This window comes from Knufia obscura (genome assembly GCF_036327395.1).
Source record: "Knufia obscura strain CCFEE 5817 isolate CBS 148926 chromosome Unknown scaffold_4, whole genome shotgun sequence".
NCBI lineage: Eukaryota > Fungi > Ascomycota > Eurotiomycetes > Chaetothyriales > Trichomeriaceae > Knufia > Knufia obscura.
The window spans coordinates 151,883-170,566 of NW_027042690.1; the positions used below are offsets into that span (position 1 = coordinate 151,883).

At 51.7% G+C, this 18,684-nt stretch overlaps 6 protein-coding genes across 6 annotated transcripts; 4 read left to right on the forward strand and 2 right to left on the reverse strand.

Moving 5' to 3' along the window:
* Positions 1-24: 24 nt before the first annotated feature.
* On the reverse strand, positions 25-564 carry RPS26A (40S ribosomal protein S26; the record flags this gene model as incomplete). Its single annotated transcript, XM_064872400.1, has 4 exons — positions 25-130; positions 197-299; positions 357-484; positions 542-564. 4 exons carry the CDS (start codon positions 562-564, stop codon positions 25-27), a joined length of 360 nt encoding a protein of 119 aa, XP_064731058.1.
* Positions 565-1,851: 1,287 nt separating this feature from the next.
* Positions 1,852-3,303, forward strand: PMZ80_003974 (uncharacterized protein; the record flags this gene model as incomplete). The annotated part of the gene is made up of 1 exon (XM_064872401.1): positions 1,852-3,303. One exon carries the CDS (start codon positions 1,852-1,854, stop codon positions 3,301-3,303), a length of 1,452 nt encoding a protein of 483 aa, XP_064731059.1.
* Positions 3,304-5,351: 2,048 nt separating this feature from the next.
* Positions 5,352-5,989, forward strand: PMZ80_003975 (uncharacterized protein; the record flags this gene model as incomplete). Its single annotated transcript, XM_064872402.1, has 2 exons — positions 5,352-5,589; positions 5,724-5,989. 2 exons carry the CDS (start codon positions 5,352-5,354, stop codon positions 5,987-5,989), a joined length of 504 nt encoding a protein of 167 aa, XP_064731060.1.
* A 1,629-nt stretch (positions 5,990-7,618) lies between these two features.
* Positions 7,619-11,916, forward strand: PMZ80_003976 (uncharacterized protein; the record flags this gene model as incomplete). The annotated part of the gene is made up of 5 exons (XM_064872403.1): positions 7,619-7,960; positions 8,013-8,275; positions 8,327-8,703; positions 9,865-10,049; positions 10,129-11,916. The coding sequence occupies 5 exons, from the start codon at positions 7,619-7,621 to the stop codon at positions 11,914-11,916; spliced, it is 2,955 nt and encodes a 984-aa protein (XP_064731061.1).
* Positions 11,917-13,059: 1,143 nt separating this feature from the next.
* Positions 13,060-15,924, reverse strand: UTP4 (U3 small nucleolar RNA-associated protein; the record flags this gene model as incomplete). The annotated part of the gene is made up of 1 exon (XM_064872404.1): positions 13,060-15,924. The coding sequence occupies one exon, from the start codon at positions 15,922-15,924 to the stop codon at positions 13,060-13,062; it is 2,865 nt and encodes a 954-aa protein (XP_064731062.1).
* Positions 15,925-16,892: 968 nt separating this feature from the next.
* Positions 16,893-17,810, forward strand: PMZ80_003978 (uncharacterized protein; the record flags this gene model as incomplete). Its single annotated transcript, XM_064872405.1, has 1 exon — positions 16,893-17,810. The coding sequence occupies one exon, from the start codon at positions 16,893-16,895 to the stop codon at positions 17,808-17,810; it is 918 nt and encodes a 305-aa protein (XP_064731063.1).
* Positions 17,811-18,684: the final 874 nt, after the last annotated feature.

Sequence of the window (18,684 nt, forward strand, 5' to 3'; positions counted from 1 at the left end):
CCGGCAAAGAACAACGCCACAAGCTTAGACGGTCTTAGCGACTTGCTGTGGGTTGACCTTCTTGCCATCCTTGTTGAACCTAATTCTTGGTGGTGGTGCTCGGTTTCGTCGGCCTTCTCGGGATCGTACTCTGCAATAGTGTTAGTATCGCCGTCCCGCCTCCAGTAATCGTTGTTGAACAGTGGCATTGACATACCGCACAATCTTTCCGTGGATGGCGCACGAGACGCAGTATTGCAACTTCAAGTACATCTTTGGGACGGCATAGTCGGTGAAGACCGACGCATCAGAGATATCACCTGTTCAGCTTGTCAATCTCCAGTCCTTTTGCTGTTCTCACTTTCATCTCGACATACGGATGGCGGCTGATTCGACCATGTTTCGGATTGTGAATCTCTTGATGGCCTTGTCCTTTGGTGTGCATCTCGAGCAGTTGCTGCATCTGACTGGCTTGACGTGACCTCTTCCCTTCTTGTTTCGTCCGCTGGGAGAATGTTAATATTTGCGCCACCGATTCGGGCTTTCCGTAGGGGCAACTGACTTGGACGCTCTCTTCTTGACCATCTTGGCGGCTGGTGTGCTTGCGTGACCTCTGTAGTACAATTACAGAAGTCTACAAGGAGATGTGATAAGTTGGCGAATGGTGGTAGTGCGATACGTAACTTCCAAACTGCGGACTTCAGACCAGCGTGCGCCGCCAAGATATTGAACATCTGCATCGGGTTTAGGTCAGGCCGCTACGCCCAGCCGTAGTCTAGCGTCACGTGGGCGGGCGTCGTTGGTTCCTGACCATCATGATGAGTTCGCGTTGTAGCTTCCTTGGACAAGTTTGAATGAAGCCGGGATATCTGAGCAGCTAATCGAGACCGCGACTTCGATCCATACCGTTGTACTTTTGGTAGATCGGTAGGTGCTTCGGCGAAAGCCGACGCAGATACAGTGCAGACGAGACGGGGACTGCGCGCTCAATCAATTGAGCTAACAGGGTGTTAACTAAGGCACACAAGGAGCAACTTCAAAGCAGCGTTATTAGGGACGTAACGATCACGCCTTCCTGGCCATGCAGATCTCTGGGTCATGGCAAGGACAGATGAGGTTCGAACGCGCCACGCGGTGAAATCTTTTCGCTAAGCGGGCATCGTGCGGACTGCAGCGATGAAGAAAGACCAGCAGTGAACCCCAGAAGTGCGCGCAGAGAAGTGGCTTCGCAGAAATTCACAGGTGATGTGCGTTGTTGTCGAGGCAAGAGTCTCTAAATGCTGAGGATACGCGACGCCTGCACACCACCACAGTCGGCCGTTGGCCTGAAGCAATGCCACTACTATCATGGGCCAAGAGCAACAAAATCACGGCCTGAGCAAGCGCTGTTGTTAGTGCGACGTTACATTAACGCAATGGCTTTCACGAAGCGACCCACAGAGGAAACTACCGATGGACGAAAGCATCAGGCCCTCAAGAAGCAGTAAGGCAGGAACCCTACGATGCTTGCAAGTGGCTTCAGCATGGTTGGTTTCGCACTACTTTCTCCGATCGTGAAGTTTTTGCCCAATGTTCGCTAGCATAGAGCCAGATTGGGTGAAGACTTGGTGATCCCAGGAAATACTTGCAGGCACGCCAAGCGTTGTTCAGGCAGACTGCTTAGAAATTGTTTGCGCTCCGCAAGCTTCGCACGGAATCCGCCCCCCAAGACGGTACAACATTTCAAGCCACGGGCCGGCCTATCACGTGATAGTCCGTTGCTCTGCGTCCCAGATTCAGCTACAAAGTATGTGGCTCTCCCAGACAGTTTCATAGCTCTTTGCCTCGAGCAATTTCATCACCTCTGGTTGCGATATTTTCAATCATCTCAACATGCCAGGCAAATATCTGATCCGCAATGCAACTGCCGTCACGGTCGATGGGAAGCTCGGAACAATACCCAATTGTGATATCCTCATCGAGGACGGTATCATCGCTGCTGTTGGCCCATCTCTGAGCGTGCAGGGTGATGCCACAGTCATCGATGGCACTGACTCTATTGTCTCGCCTGGCTTTGTGGACACTCACCGGCACACTTGGCAGACTCAGCTTCGCACCGTGACGACAGATTATGTGCTCTCTGACTACGCACTGAACATTCGCACTATCTATGGCTCATGCTACACTCCTCATGACGCATACATGGGCAATCTCTGTGGAGCTCTCGAATCTATTGACAACGGCATCACCTATCTTGTCGACCACTCCCATATAATGAATTCGCCGGAGCACGCTGATGCAGCTATTAAAGGCCTCCGAGATTCGAAGATCAGAGCTGTTTTCTGCTACGGCCTGTACGACAATCCGAGTTGGGAGGGCTCAGCGATAGATGAATCATTTAATGCTAAGGACTCTGACTGGAGACTCGCGGATGCGAAAAGGGTGCGAGAAGCACAGTTCCCATCTAACAAGCCTACTGATCTAGTACGCTTCGGATTTGCACCGACGGAAATGGAACTCACCACATTCGACCGCACCGTTCATGAAATCGAGTATGGTCGATCGCTTGAGGCAGCCGTCATCACGGGTCATGTGGGCATCGGAAAGTACGACATAGGTCAGCATCTCGTTCAGAAATTGGAGGGCAAGAAACTTCTCGGATCGGATTTGCTTCTGAGCCATTGCGCCTCATTGCAGGACAGCGAGCTCAGAGCTGTGCGGAATAGCGGTGTTAGCTTGTCCAGCACTCCAGATACAGAACTTCAGATGGGCATGGGCCATCCGATCGCGTTCAAGGCATGTCAGCACGGCTGCATAGCCAGTATTGGCATTGACATCACATCCAACAATCCTGCTGATATGTTTCAGCAGATGCGCCTACTTCTCCAAGCTCAAAGACACAAAGAGAACGAAGCTCATGTGGGACCTCTGCCTAGTGTCGCTCAAAAGTGTTATCAAGTGCTTCGAATGGCAACCATGGGCGGTGCGGAGGCCGTGGGTCTAAAGAACGTCATTGGAAGTATCACGCCCGGGAAAAGAGCAGACTTGCTGATCACTAGATGTGATTCAACACGGCTAACGCCCGTTCATGACCCTGTTGGCGCCCTGGTACTTTATGCGAATGCTTCAGATATCGATACAGTTTTCATTGACGGTGAAGTAGTGAAGAACAAGGGCGTTCTGACTGGGTCAGACTGGCCAGCTGTCAGATCCGACTTGCGAGACTCTGCTAGAGCCATCATGGAGCGTGCAGCAAGAGCACCAAGGGCGGAGCTGCAACAACGGGCCGAACGCATCGTGAAGGGCAACCAACTAGATCCTGGTGTTATACAGACCAAAGTCTAGCTGTCTTTGGTGGGGGACCGTGACGTGTTTTGCATATTCAGGCCATGTGTAGCGCGTTCGGTGGGTATTGGCTCGAAAGCTGTATTGCAATGCTTTCACACTCTGGTTGATCAACGTGGCCGCTCGACCTTCTTCAATTTGTGCTTGAGCCCGGACCCGGTGATTGACCGGTGTGTGGCCTTGCAGTTCAGGCAACCTCCGCTTCTCCACCTAAGGCCTCCCCTCTATGGTATTTCCTGCACTCGAGGTCTCGTGGTTGTCCGACCAGTGTCATCACTTGGATTACAACTGGAGAACCTTTCTGTGTACCGGAAAACTACCTCCACGTGGGAGAAGCACGTCTGACCGGGAAATTGTGATGTTAGCAGGCTCAGGACGACCTCGGAAGGCATGCAACGCGTGCAAGAAGCAAAAGGTGACAAATTATGAACTGATGTTGAGGACAAGCTGAATGGCTAGCAGGCACGATGCTCTGGAGAGCGACCAGCTTGCAAGCGATGTGCAAGGCCCCGACATGACTGTAGCTATGCAAGTGAAATTGCAACCCTGCTGGATACGAGCAAGTCTGGCGAGTCACAAAAGACAGATCGACAGAATCCATTCTTAGCACCCTCATTGGCGCAATCACCACTGGAACGCGTTCCTTTCGGCATACCAAAGTCATTAATCGTGGCTCTCGTGGATGTCTACTATTCCGACATATACAACGCATCTCTTCTGTTGCATCGAGAGTCGTTCGAACAGGCGTTAACAACGGGCACTGCTAATCCTGCAGTGGTACTAAGTGTCTGTGCTTTTGCCTCAATGTATGAAAATCAATCAGATGATCACAGCAGTCGACTGATGAACCAATTCAGATTCTATCATGGAGGCTCTTCACTCCAAGAGCACGGATTCCGCACGGATTGGGCCGAGCGTGCAGGCCAGACGGTCTTCCAGAACGTCGAGACACCCACGCACAATAACATCGTTGCCTTCCTCAATCTCGCGCTCTTCTGGTACAGCCAGGGGTTATGGCGGAGATCCTTTGTGCACGGAGGTACTACCAAATCAATTCTGCTGGCGCCTCTCACTCACATGTCTCAGCTAATGCCTTTTCGACTACACACATCCTGGGCTTGGGCCGCGAGAAAGCCCGCAATGACAAATCCTTCGAATCCGAAGTACGTCGTCGGCGCTTCTGGGCGTGCTACTTGACCAGTTGTCACGCCGGTGGTTTTGCCTTCAGCTACTTTTCTGATGAAACTACGAAAGGCCTTCCTCTTCCCTGGTGTGAAGAGGATTTTGAAGTGTGCCAATCGAATCGGCCGCTAGTTTCGCTGAGCTCTGGTGAAACTAACGGTGGTATATATTGTGAGATGATCAAAGCAATGACTCTATGGTATATATGTTCGCTTAACGCAACGAGGCGCACTATTGACTGTGTGAAAGGTCAGCAGTTTACAACCTCATCAAGACGCCAGCATCCGACATAACCACCAGGATGCCAGCTATACACTCGCTCGACGCTCAAATATCGGAATGGTGGGCAAGGGTCCCGGAACACCTCAAAGTGTCAACGGACACCACGAAAGCTCACTGCGCAGCTACGCTCCCAAAGTTGTTGTTGATTTCGGTCGTCTTCCATCAATGCCTGTGTGCACTCCACGCATCCATCGTGCCGCTATTCTCGTAGAGTCCCGACAACAACGCCTGGCCGCTGTCACGCCAGCTCTCAGCTCAAGCAGCTTTCGATCATGCTTGCGCACTGTCAACACTCTTTGGTTCAGCCCTCGCACATTCTCGGGACAATAGTCAGATACCAAGCTTCGTCGCTTACGCCGCCTATTGCAGCTGCGCAATCCAGATACCGTTCCTGCGCAGCTCTAATACGAGCTTGAAAGAGCGCATGCGCCATAACATCGCGATCAGCGTTCGCGTGATACAGGCTTTGGGAAGGTATTGGAAGTTCAGCTCCTTACTCGTATGACTTACCTCTTGCTCCTGCCCGTCGTTCGTGTCCGTGCTCACAGTTCTTCCAGGAGATTCACGTACAATATCTCCACCAGATGCATTCGAGGAACCACATTGTCCTTGAAGACGAACCTCGATATCTTGACCCGTCAAAGCTGAAGGGATTCCGGGTCACCGCTCTGCACGCACGCCAGTCAATACTGAGCCACAATGGGATCCTTTGGGCGAGAGGCGAGGGGTGCGCCGAGCAGGGCGAGGAAGTGTACGACTTGGGCGTGCAAGATGATGCTGGCACTGACTCGCCGAACGTCAGCTCGACTGTAACTATGGAAGGTGAGTCCGATATTGGCTGGAATGACCTATCTCACGTCCCTACGTGTTTCAATCTACACCGACATATCTTGTACTACATTACGCACCCCGACTTTGACTCGTCTGACTGACGAGGCTGACGACCACTAATCTAGGTTCGCACGCACCCACGGCCGGCAGTCTATGGTCGCAGCTGCACACCCCACCAAACGAAGAAGTTCAACAAGGCGTGTCTGCTCCCAACCTTGGGCATGCTGATGTTGCTATTCATCAGGATGATATTTCTCTGCAAGACACGGACTTCTTCTACCCCTTTCTGGATTCGGAAATGTTCAATACCGGCTCAGATGGAGAGTACCGGACTTCAGTGCTTACGGTGGCGGGACGTTCGGCCTTGGGGAGTTTGGTGCGTGACCAGTAGGCGCAGATCGTGGGTGGAAACATGGAGCTAGGTCGACCTCGAGACGATGCAGTATAATTACAACCGAACAAGATACACAAAAGCGAACGCTTCTGTGGGAAGCTAGACAAAGGGCGTATTTACATATGCTTTACGGCCGCGCAGCGCATACATAGCCACCTACTATGCGCGATTCTTGTCGACAGGACAGTAATCAACAAGCACTCCTCAACCGTCGTTCCCTGCCACTCTCAGCCAACGAGATTTTCGCAACTCCCAACTGTGACAACGAGTAATATTGGCATGTGCTATGATGCGCCAAGAACCATCATCGCTGCGATCATGCCACCCCTGTCCGTATGTGCGTCGCTGTCAGAGGCTCAGTGGTATGTCAAGGTTGTATCGTGATGTCCACTGCATAGTGATTCCACGGCCTTGGCAAAATCGGTGAAGCTGCCTTGCTGTTCGAAACCGCTGTTGGCCAACTACGACCCTCAGTCATTACATATACGCAGCCACCACTCCACCTCACCTTACCAACCACATACATACGATACTACTATTCGGCACCTATTACTACAGTACCTCCACACCGCTAAAAAATGGTCTGTGGGAAGTCTGACGACCAATAGGAAGCCACGAAAGACTTCACCGACGAAAGACTTCACCGACGAAAGACTTCACCGACGAAAGACTTCACCGACGGGAACGAGACTGGGTAACAGCCTAGCACTTGACGCGTCGTCAAACGCCATACCCGGTCTTCCGTACTACGGTCTACCACGTCGAAGAAAATCACAAATTATTCGCAAGAGTTTCCCAAAATTCTTTCGGCTGCCAAGTCCGTGCAATCATTATGAATATCACGATAAAACCAAATACGTAAAAATCTCCCTACAGGTCGCACCTTCACTTGAAATGGATCAGGTAAATGCTACGTGGCATCGTACCGAGCCTATCGTTGTGCGGAACACCAAAGATCATCCTAGCTTCAACAGCCTGAGGGACGATCTAGGTGTCCCACATTGATCGGCCTCGCTTATCTCATGAACACCAGACCATGCATCCCTTGCGGAATGCTACGACGCCATTTCTGACAGCAAGTACGAGATGCAGCAATTAATGCCGATGACGGTCAATGGTGCATTGGGTGACAAACCCTTCAAGCCTGCAAATCATGGGTTTCAAGGCGTCCTAGACAAAAAGTCGATTCCGACTTTCAACCTCAACTCGCCCAGCATTTTAGAGTTGACAACACGACTCTTTTGCTCTCGCCAAGCTCTCAACAGCCATGTCTCGAGCACCAGAGTGGCTTTGGCTACTTGTCCCCGTTACCAGCTTTCTTACATCGGTCGCGCTGATAGTTTATTTTGCCTTTCGTGTTCATTGTATCCTTGCAGCAGGCAGAGAAGCACAATACCCGCTCGGCTGGGCGTGGTTTTTTCTGGTGGTCGAGATCTTCCAATCAGGTATTTGAGCATCGTGGCTATTATCGTGCTGCTAACAATCAGAGCACCTAGCTTGTTGCATTCTCTGTCCCGTGTTCTGGTCACAAACCGCCCCAGGAGACCACATCTATCACTTCAGGCCAAAGATGTTCCTGGAGTGGACATACTGATTACAGCTTGTGGAGAAGACCATGACTTGACCATGAATGTGGTCAGAGCGGCATGTGAAACTGATTGGGCCAAGGATCGGTTGCACATTATCCTGCTCGACGATGGAAGGTCCGAAGCATTGCAAGATTCGATGCAGCGTCTGCAGAGAACATACCCTTGGGCCCACTATACGAGGCGAAAGAAACCAGAAATTCCAGACTACAAGGCTGGCAATCTGAATCACGGTCTTCTTTACAGCGCTGGTCTACCGGATGGCCCGTTCCCGTTCGTAGCAGGCCTGGATGTGGACATGATAGTACAGCCACATTGGCTGCGAGCGTTAATGCCACATCTATTGGACGACCCTCAGTTGGCTATGACGTGCGCTCGCCAGGTCAGCTTTTGTCAAATACTAATGCTTGTTTCGTGCTCTGACGCATACTCAGTACTTCTACAACATCCCCAAAGGTGACCATCTACGTCAAGATCTCGACTACTTCTACAACGTTACAGAACTGTTCCATGATGGCCTCGGAGCTGGAGACTGTGTTGGCTCAGGGTACCTCGTTCGTCGGAAAGCGATGAATGCCATTGGCGGATTTCCGACATACACGATTTGCGAGGATACCGGATGCTCCTCGGCGCTTCTTGGTAAGGGCTGGGGTGTGGCTTATGTTGACGAGTTTCTGCAATGCGGGGAGATGCCAGAGTGAGTGAAGGTAGGTTATAGTAAGTTGTACGATGCTAACATATGTCAAAGCTCGCTCATCGGTCACGTACGACAGCGCACTCGGTGGAGCATTGGCAATGTTCAGACCGCCAATAAGTTGAACTATCGTCTTTGGGGACCACATATCGCTGGCTGCACATTCAAGCAACGCCTGGCTGGGTTCACATTAGGCGCAGGCTCGATTTTCAACTGTACATTGACATCCCTGGGCTTTGTTGGGTTGCCGCTTGCACTTCTATCCGGTCACGAATTTGTTGCCTATCAGAATTCATGGCAATTGAGCTGGCTTCTTCGCCTTGCTTTCATCTGGGTCTTCCCCGACTGGCTGCACAAAGCTGTATTGTCGCTTTTCGTTGGCTACAGAGACTGGATGCGATGGGATCAAGCGGAATCGTGGCTCTATCCTTGTAAGCCAACCTTAAGTTTCTGGCAATACCAAGATCACTGACGAGCATAGATTTCATCTCAAGTTTTGTCCATGGTTTTGTACTTCCGACTCGCCTGGGAGGGACGAAGCCCGGATTTACCGCGTCAGGATCTCTCAGTGCATCTGTCAAGGAACGCCCTCCAGGAAATTCTTCACGTCTACGACGGTTCCGAGTATTGTTCTTCCACTACATGGTCTGGATTCACGCACTCTTCATACTTGCCTGTACCATGGGCGTCATCCTCAACATCGTGCGATGCTTTGGTCGATCTAACCGGAGCCTATCGAATCACGACGTGATGATATCGGGACAACATCCCTGGATATACCTTCTCACCCGGATAGGGTGGCCACCAATGTTCTGGCTAGCGCATATCGTAAGCTGTTGGATACCGATTGGATACTCGTTGAGGCCACCGTACGCTGTCGATGCTGATGAAGTTTTGGCTGTGGATGAGAGGACAGGGGTGAGGTATCCCAAGCCTGGATCATGGGCTCCAACAAGTCGAAAGATCTTGGGTCGTTTCAGCGATCATTTGTTCACCATGACGTTTTTATATACAGTCATTTGTTTCGCTGGATCATGGTTGGTAATGGAAGACTGAGCCAGGCGTGCGGTCAGAAAAAGTACTCGAGCAAACGACGACGACTTGGAATTGGCCACAAGTCCTGGGATTCTGGTACTAAGCTCCGCCAGCACTGCCCAAATTATTAAGACCGTGACATTACGAGTCTGTTTGCACGAGTTGTGAAGACCAAATGTTGATTGACGCCCTGCACCGTACTTCCAGCCAGCCAAAAATTAAAGCCTCTTGAACATGTAAAGCATTTGATTTCGTAGAAGAACGACAAGTAATGAATGAAAGATCGACACGTGACAATAATCCCGACGGCCAGGAAGGACCGACCGAGTTTCGTCATGATCACGTGATATCACTGCACCTGCCTGCAGTCAATTTGGTTGGTCGTGGTCGGTGCCGGTCGCTTGTTTACATGTGGATCTCAGACCCTGGCGACGGCCGTTCATACTCCATAACTCTGCTATTTCTCGGGTCACCTGTAATTGCTCGTTGCTGGCTGGCATACTTCCTTGTGGTTGGATCAATGGTTGAGCACGAGCATCGAGACACACCTCATCGAGACATGTCCAATGCACCAGGAACCCTCAGGGGTGCCACTCCAAAGAGGGCTGGCCTGCCCTTCGACACTGCCATGAACAGTCCGTCGACTTCGATACCACGCCCAAAACTTGAGAGCCAGCAGAGCGAGATGTCGGGCCACTCTACCATATCTGCAAGTAGACAGAAGCAGAGTAAAAGAGATGAGGTGAGTGACCAGCAGGCACGGCTGTAGTTCGTTGCTGGCCTACAGGAGTTTGAAACATAATACTGATAAGCACATCTAGGCAATCCGCGAGAAGATGGCTGCCAATCTCAACCGTAAAAAGGGTACATCTTCCAAACTCAGACACCGAAAAGCACCTCCTGGCACAGTCCTTGCCCTGAAACCTAGTCCAGCCCTACAGATCAAGCCAAACATAACAGTCTCCGAGGCCGCGCAGATGATGGCTGCAAAGAGAGAGGACTGCGTGTTGGTCACCGACGATGACGAAAGAATCGCTGGCATCTTCACAGCAAAAGATCTGGCCTTCAGGGTGGTCGGAGCTGGGCTCAAAGCAAGAGAAGTCACAATCGAACAGATCATGACGAAGAACCCTCTATGCGCAAGAACAGATACGAGTGCTACCGATGCTCTCGATCTGATGGTCAGGAAGGGCTTCAGACATCTGCCTGTCATGGATGAGAACCAGGATATTTCTGGTATCTTGGACATCACAAAGTGCTTCTATGAAGCAATGGAGAAATTGGAAAGAGCCTACAGTTCGTCGAGAAAGCTTTACGATGCACTGGAGGGTGTACAATCAGAACTTGGTTCCAGCCAGCCACAACAGATCATCCACTATGTCGAGGCTCTGCGCCAGAAGATGTCTGGCCCTACCCTGGACTCGGTGCTGAACGGCATGCCACCAACTACTGTCTCGGTACGGACATCAGTAAAAGAGGCTGCTCAGCTGATGAAGGAGAACCACACGACAGCTGTATTGGTGCAAGATCAGGGATCAATCACCGGTATCTTTACAAGTAAAGACGTTGTACTGAGGGTTATCGCTCCTGGTCTTGACCCTGCAACTTGCAGTGTTGTCCGAGTCATGACTCCTCATCCAGACTTCGCTCCATCAGACATGAGCATACAGTCCGCTCTGAGAAAGATGCACGACGGCCACTACCTCAACTTACCAGTCATGAACGAAGGTGGTGAGATCGTCGGTATGGTCGACGTTCTAAAACTCACCTATGCCACATTAGAGCAAATCAACACTATGGGCTCAGACAGCTCCGAAGGCCCAGCATGGAACAAGTTCTGGCTGTCAATGGGTGATGGTGACACGGAATCAATGGTCTCTGCAGAAGGCAGCCACCGACCAACAACACCAGGAATCAGATCAATCATGGAGTCTGAAGTCCGCCCGAGCATCGAACGAGGAGACAGTGTTATGCCGAACGACTCTGCCAGTCATACAGGAGCAGCCGAAGATAGTCCCTCAGACTTCCACGCTCGATCACCCATAATCGAAAAGGAAGACCCCAACGACGTGCCGTTCCCATTCAAGTTCAAGGCTCCGTCCGGCCGCGTTCATAGACTGCAAGTCGTCGCAAACGAAGGCTATGAGCACCTGGTAGACCAAGTCAAGTCAAAACTCGGCAAAGAGCTTGAAACCGTCGGCGGCGATAGTCTCGCCATGTCATATCTCGACAATGAGGGTGACACCGTCTCGATCACAACAGACGAGGATCTCAAAGATGCCATCACAATGGCCATATCATCGCAACGCGAGAAGGTTGACCTTTTCGTCCATGACCCAAGTCAGCCGCCTATACCAGCAACACAGAACCCTGCACCTCAACTTCCCACACCCGAGACCTCCTCGAAGGCTATGGTTGATGGTAGCGAGCCGGCGTCCAGACAGCGCTCGCCTGATGCGCGCTCGTCGTTTGCACAGAACAAACAGCAACAGCAAGCGCCCGAGGTGCTACCCGGTGTGCCAAACGAGCTATTGTTGCCCGGTGCTGTGCTCACATTAGCAGCTGTCATCGTGGTGGTGTTCGCTATTGGCAGAGCTTCGAAGAATTAAGGGTGGATGTTGTTTTGTGGACCTGAGGAAGCTGATACCCAGAGAGTTGTAATCTTGTTGTCCTTTACGCTGGCTATGTGAGCGTGTGAGCTCGCTGGTCATTGCTTTCTTCGGCAGCGTGGAGCGAGCTTGTATAGATAGATATTCAGTAGGTTATGTATAATGACCATTCCACTTACTCTGATCCTTTCACGTGGTGGTTGAACGACAAGTATCAAGTACAGATGTAAAACGCCGGACGGGGCTTGAGTTGCAATCTCGATGATCCAAGACTGGCGAGAGCTCTCTCAAGTCCGTATGAATACTGTATATTCGTGGCACAACCATCTTCGCGAACTGCGACGGTCGACGCTCAATCGACACCTAAGACACCACCAGCCATGCCGCCCTCCCACTTCCATCGTACCCTACGCAATACAATGCCCATACTATCCTTCCATGGGCACCGGTAATTCCACTCCTTATGTCTTGAGACAATCGTACTTGTCCTCTTAGTCAGCTTGCCCTTTCCTCTTCACCTGCTCGCGCCTGCCGCCTCAATGGATTGAAAGTTCCAACCGTCAGTCGTACCTTCTCTATCATCAGTCGCACCTTCCCTACCATTAGTCGTACCTTCCCTACTATTAGTCGTACCTTCCCTGTCATCAGTTGTACCTTCCTTATGGTCAGTCGTACCTTCCCTATCATCAGTCGTACTTCCCCTACCAGCGGTCATACCTTCCTCCCCCCGCCTCATCGTGCTTGCCTCACGATCTGGGCCGCGCCTCCCTCGCAAGCCGTCGTACCTGCCAACCACAGCATCGTGCCTTCCCGCTCTTCCGCCAACGCATTGCACCTTCCTACCCTACGCACTTAGTCACTGAGATGGCTTTTGCCTCCCCTCCTTACAGTCCGCTTGCCACCTCACTGGATACATCTGTGGCGTAGAGCTGTCACATTCAAGAGTACATATGTTATACTTTAGCCTTAGTACTACACAAGTCCATGTACCTGTCCAGCAATGTCTTACTGCTGAGGTGATGAAGCAGCTGCAGCTTTCACAAGAGCGAGGTCTGCAATTTTTGTCGTCACATGAATCATGTTCCAATTCTCTGGCGTTGTGCTTGAACGCAGTGTATTGTTCTGGTCTTGTCGACGCTCTATCTACCACTCCTGTCCACTCGTAAACCGGGGCAGCAACTCAACATCATACATAGGTCGTTCCACAACAACGACTTCAGGCGCCATGTCACCATCACCCTCTCCATCGCCACCTGGCAACGGCTGTGTCTGCAACGAGCAGGCGCCATATATTCCCCTGTACTGGAAGGTATGCCATGATGCGGGGCCCATCTCTGGCTTCTCTCCGTCTTCATCTCGCTCAATGTGCCGTCTCTTCGTTACAAGTGCATTTTCCTGTTCCTCATCGTCCAGATCCATCTCGTCATCATCTTGATCTCCATCTTCCCGCTTTGGACTTCGTGGCGGGCTAAGCAATCCCATACCAGCGTCGTCTGCACCACCAGTCGTCCTCCGCACTTTAGCACTATACTTATGCCGCTCAGTCATCTCATCGCCCGCACCAGACGACTTGTTCCGTTTCCTCTTCTTGCTCGACTTTATCTCTCCATCTCCATCCTCGGTCTTCACCAATGCATGATCTGGTGCGACTTCAAGAACGTGCTGACCAAGCCGTCCGACTTTGACCATCGCGGTGTCCTGCTTCGAGACAGTAACGAGATCCTGTGCCATGTCAAGCATGTACATGAAATTCGTGCCGTAGAGCCATAGGCGATCGGTGTTTGCGGCGGGCCGAGTATCGAACCATATCCCCATTACTCTATCCTTGATCATCTTGAATGAATCTGGGAGGAGAGACGATGGGTTGCGCCGCGACCATTCGCTCAGTCTGCATTTAAGGACGTCGAATTCAACGACCTGGTGGTTTGCGGTGACTGCAACTAGGAAACCTGCTTCATGGGGCGGATGTTCGGGCGAGATGGGGTGGTGATTGTGCCGCGTAGCGTGTAGGCCTTCGTTGCCGTGGATGCCACTCGGGTGTTCGGGTTGTGCTGAGGATGGTTTGAAGGATAGTGCTAGAATTGCGGACTCTAGGCTGGGAAGTTGTGAGCCAGATGGGATACGGATCCATTTTTGGTTATGGATGACCCGGGAGTCTGTTTCGTCATCTGAGTCGGATTCAGAGCCTGAATCGTCCTCCGAGCCGGAGGCCGATGAGGCGTCGGCGGTGGCTTTGTCAAGTGTCGATTCTGATTCATGACCCTCTAAAATCCAAGTGTCGGTTGCGCCAGACAAGTCGCCGACTGCGATGATCCGGCTATCTGAGGAAAAGGCGATAGCGGAGATATGGCGAGAATAGTCTCCTAGTTTTGAGTCTTGAACTGTCTGCACCCTTCGCTTCTTGCGATCAAGCTTGATAACTCTGTCGTGTATCGTTGGCCGCTCCTTCGGCGAGGACGCAGGCACAATCTTCGCTATAGACAGCACGTTGTTTGGCCGCACAGCGTATAGCCACTTGCTGTCAGGTGAGAAGCCAACTGTATTCGCACCATGGCCTGCCATGACTTTCGGCAGGTCTATTGGTCTCGATCGTACCTCAGCAAAACCATCTGCGGATATTGTTCTTCGGATCTGGAAAAGCTTGACGCCCGCAGATGTTGCTGCTACGACCATGTTGCCCGAGGTAGAAATTTCAGCAGAAGTGATCGATTCCTCATCTCTGAGCTGTATCTGGCCCAGAAGCTTCTGAGACGTCTGTTCATCAGACACAGAGTCCTGATCTGATGGCTCACGATATCGAGGTGGGAGATTCCAAACAAAGAGATCCCGCCCCCACCAGGTCAGCATTAATCGTGCTTTGGCAGAGACAGACATTTGCGGCTTCTGTGGTAGATGTGGCAGAGATCTGTGGTGTTCTTCGTTCCAGTTCTTCAGTGGCACGACAACTGGAACTGTATCCATACCACCTGAAACCGCGATGCTCAAACTCTTGCTTTCATATGAGGCGATAGCCTTGACATCGTGCTCGTGGAAGCGGCGATGTCTCACCTCGTACCATCTTTGAGTTTTTGAGCTTGCAGTATTCGACTGTGGTGCGTAAGCAACAGTCCGTCTATCCACACCACAGGTCAAGATCATGGTCCCTGCAGCATTTGTCGTGATATCCATCACATCAGCATTGTGGGTCTTTAGCCTCTGGACCAGCGAGTAGTTCTGGGCGTCCCAGACCTTCAGTTCACCAGACGAATCGCCTGACAGGATTGTGCCGTTGGGTAGACACTTCACAGCCCACGCAAGTGTTTTGCTTCCGTCTCTCGACTTGCCCATGTTCAGACTGCGTAGGGTCTGCTTGTTACGAATGTCAATGACTCTAATAACGCTCTCCTCGAAACCTGCAACAACAGTATCCCGATCGCGCCAGGTTATGCTGATAACTCGCGACTTCTTACTATGAGGCCGTGTCAGGACTCGGTCGAATCGGAGCTCGTTGTCGACAGTCGAGAACAGCACAATGGAGCCATCAGCGCAGCCAGCAGCTAGAAGCTGAGATGGAGCAGCTTGGACTTCAGTCGTACTGTTTCGAGCCTGGTTATGGGTCCATTGTGGTTGAGGCGCAAAGCACCAGATATCGCCTGTATTGCCGTCTGCGTGTGACTTTGGCACGCCCTTCTCGAGATCCCATTCCGAGATTGAAGAGGAACCACCGCTGCTGAATAGGCGTAGAGGTCCATCTTCTGGCTTCTGCGGTTGTTCTTCGTTGTCAGGAACTATCACGTCCTGAGTCCACTGGACCTGCTCAACTGTCCTGCCTACACCCCCTCGAAAGATCCTTTCTTGCGTCCATTCTCCCCTCGCTGGGTTCCATATCTCTATATCGCCATTCTCACGGCCAAGTGCGAGTTTGAGGTCGGCCGGCGTTCTTTGCTTCGCATTCGAGGTATGCGAAAAAGCTAGTGCGTTGATAGATCGAGGTTGATACGGAACAAATCGGCATCGATGAATGTCCATGGTGTCCACTGAGGGTACTGTCGGTTATCGCATGTTGCCAGATGTTGAACCAGATGCGCTGAGGCGGTGTTGACAAAGTACTGCACATCTAATAGGAAGCTGCAACCACGATCCAAAAACTTTTGGCAACCGCGACATGATCGACCGAAGTGGGGCCGCCGTGATTCTTATCGATAGCCGCTTCGCAGCCTTGATGCCTGGATTGAATCACCCCTGACGCCTAGGCCTAAAGAGGGAAGCGCTCCTGCTGCTCCTGAGGATGTGGAAGAGTCCCCCCAAAAGGTCACTCACGCTGTTGAATTCGTCTTCTTTTCCACAAGACAGACGTTCTCAGATTTCGAGACAACTTTCATTGGTACGGAGTCTGTATGTCGCCGTCGCTTATGGTTCGCGCTGCCCCGATAAGTCCTTGGATCTCGGTCAACACCTGCGACGCGCCATCGGCTTGGCACTGGCATCGCTAAGAAGCTTTCCCACGAGACTTTGTTACACGACTTGTTTCGTATGTTCGCCTCGTGAGTCAGTCAAGACATGTTCCTCCCGTTGCGCGAAACCGTTGTCAAGCTTGTTCGTCATAGCCACGAGGCACCCTTATGGCCCATAGCAGATTCTTCATGAACGTGATCAAGCACATTCACAAACCTGGTGCATGCGTCTTGGCACTCTCGCCTCGTGAGACAACACCATGTCGGCCCTTATGGGTCAGCAGCTAAGTTGACTGACCCCAGCTCCAGTGGTCGTGCCCTATGTCATTGTGCTGACAGCACATGAAGTATATATGAAAGGGCCACAGTGTTGGGTAAGAACTTTTCCTCGCCATCGACTCAACGCATACATTCATTTCGAACAGGCTTCGACAGCACATACATTCATTTCAATTCAGGTCTTCCGGTAAGACTTGTCACTCGTTTCTACACACGCTCTCTCTGCAACAGCAAAGCACGACCAATACCATATCCTCAATCAAGATGAAGAGCGCAACGTTTGCCTTCCTGGCAGCTGCCATCACCCCTTCCACCACCGCCCATTACACCTTCTCCGGCCTCATCGTCAACGACGAAATGGTTGGTAAGGACTGGCAATACGTCCGCCAGCACCAGAACAGCTACATGCCCACCAAATGGAAGAACATCCCCTCCGGCTCCCATTCCCCTGATGACACCGATTTCCGCTGCAACAAAGGTGCCAGTAGCGGCGCAAGCACCTCAGTCTACACCGTCAAGCCCGGTGACAAGGTTGCCCTCAAGCAGGCATTCGGTGGTACCGGAATGGCCCACCCAGGTCCAGCCCAAGTCTACATGTCCAAGGCCCCCTCTGGAGACGTCAAGTCCTACGCCGGAGACGGTGACTGGTTCAAGATTGCACAATCCCTCATCTGCACACCCGGCTCTGCCGAGTCCCTCAAGACGAACGCCTGGTGCAGTTATGGCGACGACAGCATCGCTTTCACCGTCCCCAGCGACATCGGCGCAGGCGAATACCTCGCCCGTGTCGAGCACATCGGTCTTCACGGTGCTCACGGCGGTGAAGCAGAGTTCTACTACGCATGCGCGCAGCTCAAGATTGAAGGCGGCAGCGGAAACAGCACTGTTACTCCAACCGTCAAGATCCCAGGCATGTACAAATCCACCGATCCAGCCGTCAACTTCAGCGTTTGGGGCAAGTCAACTTGCTACGACGAGATCCCAGGTCCAAACGTCATCAGCGGTGGTGTCACCGAGGGGAGCGCTTGCGGTACTAGTTCTGGTTCTACCACAGGCGGTGCGATCTCGAAAGCCGCTGCCCCTGCCACCGACTACCTGGGGACCGAGTATCTCAAGAGATCTGTCGTACGACGACACGTGGGTGGTCTTACATCTCGCGCTGCCAAACGATATCACGTTTAGGTATCTATCTAATCTGTAATGGATGTCAGAGTTTTCACTTCTGCGCAGTGATGGATGGGTTTCTTGAAAAAAAAGAATGGCAAGCTATCAGACTTGCCAAGGCGATGGCCTTGATTAGCATCCACAAGCTGCTGACATGGTCCGAGGTATCAATAATCAGTGTTGAACTTCGACCGTGTGGACTTCAGTGTCCTGTTTGAGAGAGCATTTGCTGCTTAGCTAAGCATAGATAATGTCCAAGTATAATAGCTGAGTAGCACACCAACAACGTCTTCCGTCTCAATTCGATGGCCACTTTCTGTTGCGCCGTAACTTGCCTAGCCACTGTCAATGTTTCTCTCAGCAATCCCGAAACCATTACGGCACCTCCCCCTGGTCAATAACTTTCCGCTCAATGCTACCGAAGAGATAGAACCTCTTTACCTCAGATTCAGCGGGCTTTCATGACATAGCCTTGTTCAACAAGAATAAACAAGCCTCGAAGCATAATTGCCATCGTACATTACGCATCAGAAGGAGGAATACTCTCAGCAAGATCAGGAGAATACACGCCTGCACAGGGTATGTTATGGAAGAGCTCCACATGGACTCATTCGAGCCAAAAGCCGTTTTCAGATAGTGTTAGGATGCATCTGAGATACAACGGGTCGGCATCTGATCTCCCTGCGCTGGTGCCCTTGTTGGACGAAGGACATGGCCTTTCTATCCTGGTCAGCGACAACTCGCAGTCCGTGTTGGAAGATGATTTTCGTGAGCACAACGCGTTCAGGTAGCGGAAATCTCCTGCTACCGTCTCCGTGGAATAGAGTGATGAACTGTATCGATCAATAACATGCCCTCCCGCTTCTTTGCAAGGGATCAAAGCGTACCGGCT